The following is a 10306-nucleotide window of genomic DNA, read 5'->3' on the forward strand; positions in this document are numbered from 1 at the left end:
GGTATTGTTCAACAGAGTATGTTGAGCGTTTTTTGCGTGCTTTTCAGGGAATCAGCTCCAAGCATTTTTTTTTTTGCACCATCAATCATCTTCTGATCAGTTGGGAACATGGCTTACTGCTTATTTTTTACCATTTCTGTCGTCACACTTCAGTGTTGCCAGTATGGGCTCTCGGTTTGAGAAACAATGAAAACAAAATCAGAAAATTCAATAACTTTGCGAAATGTTTTTCTTTTCACACAGTATACTTGGGGAACTGGTACAGCCGTGTCCATTGGTGTGTTAGGCCAATTTTGAGGCAAATCACTGACCATGATAAAATCGTTAGGGTACCCTTTAAAGTGAAATTTATGCCAAAAAGTGGAACGGAGAAAAACGGGTGTGAAGTGCTCAACCCTCTACGTTTTCTTCAGCATTAGTGGACTGAAAATAATTTAAAAAAACTGCTGTGTAAACAAATGAAACTTTCTGGGAGTAGTACTCGCTAGATGTTGGAAGATGTAAATATGGCACCTTTTAAAATCTACTTTTTTGCAGAAATTTTTTCTTCTGGAAAATGTCTCCCCTTAAAGTTTGAGCATGACAAATTCACCACTTAAAGACATCTTTGAAAGCAGTTTCAATGCACTCTGTTCCTTGGTTTCATTATACAATTTTTTTCATAGTTAAATAGCACTCAAGAACATATACGTAGAATGGACTTCTTCCAAAACTGATGCGCCCCATCGCGGCAAAATACTATGCAGTGCACTCTGGGAACTAGTTGGCCGCTCAGTATCGGTTTCGACTGAGCAGCGGCTGAACGCGCTGCTTGCGTTTTCGATTATCCGACTTTTTACGAATGTACAATACAGTCATTCTCGAGCGATACAAAACGAAGACCGGGGCACTTTCCTTGCTTCCTGAAACACCGGATATTATGAGTGCGAATGCAAACGTAGTAAGATGTGGCTTAGTCACCTTACCTTTGAGTTCAATTTCAATAATCCCGTCTAGTACCAGTGAACTACAGCTGAAGTTTGATCACCTGGAGCCTTACACGTATTTTGTTTGCCAAACGTCCGCTTCTTGTTACTTCATTGGGCGAAAAGCAAGCTGCATCCTCACAGGAGTATCAAAGTTGAGCTCAGCACTGACGCATGAACTTTTAAGGAAACTCAATAAATTCGACCTCACTATTGCACCAAAGTTACTATGATGTCTTCTTCGTGTCATCATATATCTCCCACTCAAATTTTATGCTGATAGAAGATTAAGTTTTCGCAAATGCTGAGATCGACTAGCTACAACGGAGACCATAACAAGCGTCCCCTACTCCTCGCTAAGCCTTTTTGGAAGAGCTTTTACTGATGCCCAAGGTCTGTGCCTAAACGGTGTGTCTGAAATTATCTCAGCATACTCAGGCAGGAAAAAAGCAAAGAGATAACAAATATTATGGCCATTAGCAACCGTCAAATGCACTTTGAATAATTTTGTTCGTTTGGCGCACTGCATAGGGGTTCATGCCCATCCGGTGCGACATTTTTCACACAAGTGCTCAACTTTTGCATTTTTAAAATGGTTTGTATGTGTGAATATGCCTATACGATTGCAGGATAACGTTATGCGCATACGCGATGTTGAATATTAGTAAGATGCAAGTGGATGGGGACTTCGCTTCGTGCAGTGCTCCGGGTCAGTACAGATAAGAGATAAGAAGTGTGTTACAATTGAGATTTTCAATGGCGCCTCCGAGTTTTACCTCTCGTACTCAGGCGTATTAAGAAAACAGTAATTGCAAAAAGTAATATTTCGTCTATGGACGCACGAAACAAACAAACTTCCTGATCTACAACACTAATGTAAAGGCGCGAGCTCGATGTAAGCATACTTATTGGTTGCTACAGCTTTTTGATTCATACATAAGCAAGATCCCCGAGCTTCGCAGCGTCAACATTCCCAGCACTGGCTCGTCCACATACCTCGAAACGCTAACAAAAAGGCTCAAGTACAAAAATACAACAAGCATACCGTATTTACTCGATTCTAAGCCGGCATCGATTCTAGGCCGACCCCGCAAAAACGGCAGGGCCGAAAAAAAAAAAAAAAAATTCTCGATTCTAGGCCGACCAAAAAGTATAGGAAAAACACCATAAATTAAACACAGAACGGAATTTATCTGCAATGTACAGCACTATTTCGGTCACTAATCCGACGGCATGCTCACGGTTAATGTCCGCATTTTTTCTGATCATTCGTCATCCTCACTCGTATCTTTGTCACTGACCACTTCCCACAACGCGTGGTCATCCGTACCGTCCAGGGCATTCGAGATGCAACACTTTCGGAACGATTTTACTATCAGTTCCGCCGGGATGTCGTCCCATGCGGCCGCGATCCAGCTCGTGGTGCCTTCCCTTCCGCGGTCCTGAGAACGCCATTCTTGTTGCCGCACATGCAAAGAGCTGACCACGCTGCTTTCTCCAGCGACGCACATTTTTTTCGTCCACGCCGAAGTCGCGCTGGGCTTGCAGGTTGGACGAGTGTTCAGCAGCCAAGACAACTTTCCTCTTAAAAGCCGCGGAGTAGTGGCATCGACTGGTCGATGCCATAGCGTCGAGTAGAGACGAACGTTCCGTGCGTTCCGTGGTACACAGCGTATCTTCCCGAAGCGATGTAGACAAGATGGCGTCCCGCTGTCATGGCGGAGCCGGATCCTCGTATCTAGGCCGACCCCCGAGTTTCGGATTTAATTTTTTTGGAAAAACTATCGGCCTAGATTCGAGTAAATACGGTATGTTAAGACAAGCTATACGTCTCGGGCTTGTGCTAAAGCTTCGAGGTCTGGCCATTTAGTTTAGTTTAGAGACCACAAATGACGCTCTCGGGACCAGAAAACATGATATAACGGCTGTTAATAGTCCACGCTCTGTGTGTAATCTCTTGTTGGCGTGTCGATCGAAACCGAAACCATGCCACTTACCTCCCTGGCCAACTAGTTCCCAGGCTGCAACGTGCGCTGAGTTGCATGCAGGGCTTTATGGAAGTAGTCTATTCGTAACATCATTGCTGTGGTAAATGGACCTTTTTCGAGTAGAGTGAGCCATGTGGTGGTTTGTCTGTAAACTACAAATGAAGGGCAGCCCAACAGGACTTTGCTCGTCAAACAACATTGACATTGTGCCATTGAGTCGGTTTTCCTTGCTTTTTATGCCCCATGCTACTGACACCCAGAAAACAAATAGACAAAAAAGATCAAATATGTAGAAAGATAGGCGTTGACAGTGTTGGTCGTGTGGGATGTGCCTTGCGAAAATGAAGACTGGGAAGCAAGGCGAGGGGAGAGGGCGTGCGCATGCACAGAAGCTTACGGAAAAACATTCCATTCTCTGCTCTCCAGAGTAAATGATTTATTTTGGTTTCCTTTTGATTGCAGGATAATCCCATCACTGCAGTGGGACAAGAACAGCTCCTGAGCCCGTGTCCTAGGAACAACAACAACAGTCTGCCTTCCTTACTCTCGACGCTCTGATGATGCGTCAGATGTCGAGGAAGTTGCAGCCAGTGTCTTCTCTCCCAAAGTGCCAAGGAACGCTACGTCGCTCTGTGCCAGCGCCGAGGCCAACATCTGCCGAGGAACGGCCCAACAAGTCCAAAGAGCCTCGAGAACATTTTTTTTTCTTTGCCCAGTCCACGATCCGACGGAGGTTCGGCATGCCACCGAATTTCTCGGACCGTAACCTACTATACTATATATCGCAATTACAACTAGCCCCCAGTGATTCAACTGGCCAGGTTCGCCGTAACGCGACGGCGATTTGTAACATAGTGTACATATTGTTTTCTCTCTTGGAGGCGACCCCAGGAATGTGGCGAACACATTTGGCGTTGTTTGCGTCTATGTCATACTTTAAAGTGCAATTGCTCGCTGTGCTTGTTCAAATTACGTAGTGACTAGTGCGAGGAATGTGCAGGCATTTTTATCTTTTATCATTGGCCGGGATTCTAGCCATAACCTTTCGGCATTGCTAGCAATAGAGGTCATAGATATCTTTTTCGGAGCAACTGTAATGTTTTTAATTATAACGCGAGTCCTTGTGGTATTCCCGGCTGCTTTGTATGCTTGTCTCTCAGTGTGTGTATGTTTAGGAGTGAGGAGGGGGCAAGGGGTTAATACTAAGCAATGGCTGGAAATCAAAATAAGGCTGTAGGAATCTCTCGAGACAAACTTCCCTGGCGGGCTCTGGGGAAAAACGAAGAGCGTTACCTGCGAAGTTTCTGTTCTGCGCAAAACTTTGCAGAAATAAATGCCCGGCCAGCTTTTGAAACCTGTTGACCATTTCTTCTTTCGTGTGAAAGAGCAACTCCGGTCAGTATTTCTTAATTTGGGATTACGGCTGTTTTCAGCTAAAGCAGCGTCCCTGAATTACAAGGTGTATATATATTTTTTTTCGATATTGCATGTAGTCTTATATATGTTGCGGCTCAAAGCTTGGTTTCGGGGCATCTACAGAAAAACCGAAACTATCTGCTAGAGGGATAACATCCTGCGATGTGATTGCTGCGCCAAGGGGCTAACCCTGCTACATCTTGCCAAAATATGGGTAATCTGCACCAAGCCTGCGCCAGAGGACCAATTTCGGTTGCCTTTCAAAACCGAAACTAAACAGAGTACCGTAATTGAGCATGCATGAGCTAAATGGCGCAAGCGGCTGCCCGACACAAAGTACTTTGCATCAATCGTCCATCTTGTCTTGCGTGGTTTTTCCCCGCTGTCTCTCGTTCTGCGCTCTCGTCGTCTACTTTGCGTCTTCAAAATTTTTCAACGACGGACGCTCCAACACTAGCGTGCCAAGTACCAGCCATGCCGTCATGCTGTGAAACGAAACTAGGTTTTTCCGTGGCGGGAGTTACTTCGCGAGCTGAAGCACTCTCTTCCGAAAGCAACGACTGTGACGAAACTATATTTGGTCCCGCCCGCCAGTCACCGTGGTCGCACGACGTCTGGTGTTGCCGTCCCCATGTCGCTGCAGACATGGCGCTTTCTAAACTGAAACATGAGTACTACCACATGTTCATCAACATTCCTGTCAATTTAAATCAAACGCTACTACAAAAATCCACTTTAACTCTGACTGCTGTGTCAAAGGATTGACTGCCTAGGTTTCTCTCAGTGGGCTTTCTTTCGAGATGGAACCTGGTACGTGAAAATTGAAAAAGAAAGTTGAAGACAAGTGAGCTAAAGCAAAGAAGGCAATGTCTGCACGCTGAACCCACACAGCGCACTTGTCTCGACTTCAGTCGTTGCACAAAGCACTGCCAGAACATTTTGACCATGGCTCATAATGTCTTGCATTGATGCGCTTTGGTTTTTTTTTTCTGTGTGTTTAGCTTGTACCTTGCCTGCTAGCCTGGCAAGCACGCACCGCTGGACTGTTTTCGTCACATGCTAGACAGTTACATTTCGTATACAATTTTGGGAACCAGTTGGCAACTGAGCAGAAAAAGCATGGTTTCGGTTTCTACTGAACAGCTGTTGTCTCTGCTTGCACGATGAAGCATGTGCAAGTGCAAGCCTGCCGAAGTTGCCCTCGCGTGTATGCGTATATGATTGCACGATAGAGGTACCAGTCGGGACGCTTGCAATCCATTGTTTTACGTTTCCTTATTTCGACTAAAATCTGCACGTCGGAAACCAGTAAAACGGTGGTAAACAGCTTTTCAGAACTGCTCGGCAACGCCTACAGCGCTGTACACTTGTGGGATGTCTCGGCAGCATACCTCGGCAAACCTCACTCATGAGGGCCCTTACTCACCCTCACTCACCCTCATCTTCACAGGTGAGGTGAGGGTGAGTGAGTTTCTGAACCAGGAAAATTCATGAGTGTGAGGGTGAGTGAGGGCCGTGAGGGCTGTGAGGGCGGTGAGGGCGGTGAGGGCGGTGAGTGCGGTGAGGGCCGTGAGGGCCGTGAGGGCCGTGATGGCGATGAGGGCCATGAGGGTCATGAGGGCGGTGAGGTGTATGAGGGCCATGAGTGCATGAGGGGCGTGAGGGCGGTGAGTGGCGTGAGGGCCATGAGTGCGTGAGTGGTGTGAGGGTGGTGAGTGCGTGAGGGGTGTGAGGGCCATGAATGCGTGAGGGAAGTGAGTGGCATGAGAGGCGTGAGGGCCATGAGGGCCGTGAGGGCGGTGAGTGTATGAGGTGTGTGAGGGCCATGAGTGCGTGAGGGCGGTGAGTGCGTGAGGCCCCCTTCAGATCGAGCATCTTTCTCAGCAATTTTGGTGTTAATTGCGGGTTGTTCTCGAGCTTTCCCTAGATCGACACGAATTGCTGAGATCGGGTCCGGCTCGAAATAAGCAAGCAACTCGGAGCAATTCGAATGCGTTTGAAGCGGCTGCATCCTATCAGGGACGCAAATTTTTCACGTGATGCCTCGTGCCGGTGATGATGACACCGAAAGACTTGGTTCTGGTTTGAAATCGATCGTTTTTTTTTGGAAATAAACTGTTTCAGAAAGGTGCATTAGTATTCTTAACGAGATTTAAATGCATAAAAACATGTTTATAACGCGTAATTCTGTCTAAATAGTGCAAGAAAAATAAAATTTTATGATGACGATGTCAAATTGCAGCGGTTGGTTGCTGCGCGTGATCGCGGGCGGCCCGTGTTGCTAGTGTTGAGACGTCAAGTTTCTGGGCGAAATTGCCCCATCTGAAGCTGGCCTGAGTGGCGTGAGGGCCATCAGTGCGTGAGGGGCGTGTGGGCTGTGAGGGCCGCAAAGGCGGTGAGTGGCGTGAGGGTGGTGAGTGGCCTGAGGGCGGTGAGTGGCGTGAGGGCGGTGAGTGGCGTGAGTGGCGTGAAGGCGGTTTGTGGCGTGAGGTCCGTGAGGGCGGTGAGGGCCGTGAGGGCGGTGAGGGCCGTGAGGGTGGCGAGGGCGGCGAGGGCCGTGAGGGCGGCGAGGGCGGTGAGGGCCGTGAGGGCGGTGAGGGCCGTGAGGGCGGTGAGGGCGGTGAGGGCCGTGAGTGGCGTGAGGGCGGTGAGTGGCGTGAGGGCGGTGAGTGGCGTGAGGGCCATGAGTGAGTGAAGAGCATGAGGGCCATGAGTGAGTGAAGAGCATGAGGGCCATGAGTGAGTGAGGGCCGTGAGGGGCGTGAGGGCCGTGAGGTTCAGTGAGGGTGAGTGAAGGGCTGAAGGCGGGTGTGACTGTGAAGGTGAGGGTGAGTGAGGGGCTGAAGGTGAGTGTAGCTGTGAGGGTGATGGTGAGTGAGGGGCTTAGGTGAGTGTGGCTGTGAGGGTGAGGGTGAGTGAGGGCGACCTAAAATGCCGACCTCTGCTCGGCAGTAAAAACACGAGCGGAGAGTTCCGTCGCAACACAACACAAAGTGCCGTTCGTTTGTACAGCACTGAAATATTTTTATTTTTCTAAGAATATCTGCTCCAAAAGCCACTTTTGTTGCTCTGAAACACTGTTTTGGCTGCTCCAAAAGCCACTTTTTCTGCTCCAAAACGCTGTTTTGGCTGCTCCAAAGGCCACTTTTGCTGCTTCAAAACACTGTTTTTGGCTACTCCGAAAGGTGCCCCAAAATGGCTTAGGCCAATCACATCGCTGGGATGGCAACACTGATCATCAATCGTACGACTGCGACGTGCCGTCCCAAGGGTGCTGTGGTACGCGGTACAAGCCAATCAACCGCAGCTCCACCGTGATGAGACGTTGCAAGCGTGCTGCGCCAGTGTTCCTTAACTAAAAGCTAACCCGCTTGCCGCCCGCTAAAGACCTCGCATCTTCAAAATCTGTTTTAGTGGAGTATGCGGCTCCGCTTTGATGTAATATTTCGGCTGTGATCAGAATTCGTGCCACTAAAGTGATACGAGCCATTTATTTTGGTTTCGTTTTCGACCAGAGTTGATTACAGCGCTTTGTCTCCTTTCAAGCCGAGGATCTGCCAAGGGCTACTAGTGTGCTCCTTTGCCAGTAGCGCTGATGCCGTTGATGATACGGGTACAAAGGCTGTAACGTTTGTCCAGGTGAAAGCGAATGAATGACACTGCCCAAATACTAGAGGCGAGATGCAAATTTACCGCATCAAACGTCTGCAAATGCACACAACATTCCTGTTCGTAGTGCCAACAATCTTCTTCATGAAAAAGCTTCCCAGAAGCCTTGGTTTGTACTAATTCTGAGGGTGACTGAGGCCACAAGGTAAGATGGAAAGGGTGACACCAAAAAAGTTCAGGGAAAATATATGTTACTACCTATGTGTCCTATCCAGGCAATAAAAGGAAGACCGCTGGAGGACATAGTCACTTTTGATTCCGAGATGTCTCGCAAGAGATGTCATCCCAACAATATAATCGCTTGCAGGAGAGAACAGTCGCACAGTTAGCTGGCAAAACTGTTCTGCCAGCATCGAAGTGTTAATGCTGTTTTGTGGAGCAGCCTATGATGAAGATATTGCTTCCTCCCCTGTCGCTCACGGGATAAATCTCCCTAAATTCCTCTTGTCAAGGGAGTTTGGGCAAGGGCATGTGCATATAATTTCAAACTTCAGCAAAAGGAGTTTAGAGAATGATCAATGAACAGCTAGGAGAAACATTCGTCCAAGAGGGAGACCTGAACTTGAATAGCTGGAAAGGCCAGCCGTGCTCTACTGCTGTTGCAGGGAGCTTGCCCCCCTTTTTGCGTTAAGGGTTCAAAAACATTCTATTGACATTTACAAAAGAACAATAACCAATAAATAGAATTAAAAATGTTTCAAAAAATGATCAAACTAGTTCCGTTTGTACAACTAGCAATCTCCAAACAATTTTTTGAAAATAAATTTAGCTTTTTTTTTTACCGGTGAGTTTCAGATTTTATCGGATTCATATGGAAATGCGGAACCCTACTACTAGTGGGACAGGTAGTGGTGCAAAGAGATTTAGGGTGCCAAAGCCCAACATTGACGAGGGCAGTCACAAAGGCAATGTACAACTCGTATGTTAGAAAGATCAACATGTTGACTTGGTAGGCCCTTCGCCCTCTGAAAATATTATACGAATAGAGCCAACAAAACCAATGATTATCTTTTGTCCTTGACTTTTCTTTCGAAACAGTAACTTGCTTATAAGCACACTTTTACCCCGAGTCATTTCCCTTTCCTGAAAAATCTGGCTGGTCTAGCAGTAATTACTGCCACACTATATTTGTAAATGTTTCAAGGTGCACGGCGGCAGCTTAAGTGAACCTGCCTCGAGTCTCGTTGTACACATCGAGCCTGAACAGAAGCTTCTTCGAAGCACACGCTCAAACTTGCCAATTTGGAGAAACACCCACCCACCTTCAACGACAGCCAAGAAACACTTTTCCCCTTGGCACTATTACAATAAAGTGGTTCAGAAGCCTACAAACTTCAAGAATAATGCACACACTTGGAACTGTCCGGCTCATATAGTTTTGACTCGAATCAAATGCATGGCTCAATCTTAATTAGTGCTTGAACTTGATTAAAATGTATAGCGCAAACAGACAAGACAGAAGAGAGAAGACAAACAATCGTCAGCAATTGTGTGTCTTCTCTCCTCTCTCATCTGTTTGAGAAAATTTGGGTACTCAAGGACTCCCAGTTTGAGAACCCAAGTTCTAAAGGAATGAAAACAATCCCTGTAGAAGGGTAACAAGGGGGTCGAAGGACAAACACAAGTCTCCAAACACAGCTAGGCGACTGGTGCACGACCGAAAAAATTCACCTGGTCCTGGTATCGAACAAGGGACCTCCCCATTTCTAGTGGAGCACTCTACCGAGCTAACCAGGAGTTGTATGTCAGAACAAACGGGTTTTATCAGCTGCTACCAGTCTAACACCAACAAGGGTGAATGGCTTGCATCTTTTAAGGTTACGATGATAATGCAATTAAATGCATTTAACTGCATTATCATCATAGCCTCTAAAGGAACGCCCAGCAAACTGTGCAGCTACCAAATGAAACCATCGTCCATTGTACGCTTGGAATTTCAGTTGGGAGCCAAGGGGGTTGGGTTGCCTCCCTTTGTCGCCTCGGCACGAGTTCATTTGCTTTTCGTGTGAAAACCAAGTTTTTTCTGCCTCACAAGTTTCACCCCACTTGCATATGTCATAGGCACGTGCCTGTGCTCGGGAGTGATGGAGCAGTATGTGCAGTGCAGTGGCAAGGCAACCACCCAATGTAAGACAATGTGCAAAAATGTGAAACATGTGCCATTCTTCTTAAATGCTTCAAATCTAAATGGAAGAGAAGGTGTTGCATACCATGATACAGCACATTTCAAAATAACCAACAACACACTGTCTGCACATTACGCATGTA

The 10306-nt window shown here is 47.0% G+C and overlaps 1 protein-coding gene across 4 annotated transcripts in view; it reads left to right on the top strand.

Moving 5' to 3' along the window:
• LOC115315704 (SH2 domain-containing protein 4A) overlaps window positions 1-4307 on the top strand; it is a 131365-nt gene extending 127058 nt beyond the window's left edge. For all 4 annotated transcript variants that reach the window (XM_029974982.4, XM_029974980.4, XM_040503038.2 and 1 more), the window contains one exon: window positions 3416-4307. In XM_029974982.4, coding sequence (XP_029830842.3) covers window positions 3416-3511 — 96 coding nt within the window. In that variant the 3' untranslated portion in view covers window positions 3512-4307. The remainder of the gene's footprint in view (window positions 1-3415) is intronic.
• The last annotated feature ends 5999 nt before the right edge of the window (window positions 4308-10306 follow it).

The sequence above is a fragment of the Ixodes scapularis genome, unplaced genomic scaffold, assembly GCF_016920785.2.
Source record: "Ixodes scapularis isolate PalLabHiFi unplaced genomic scaffold, ASM1692078v2 PGA_scaffold3__209_contigs__length_174095766, whole genome shotgun sequence".
NCBI lineage: Eukaryota > Metazoa > Arthropoda > Arachnida > Ixodida > Ixodidae > Ixodes > Ixodes scapularis.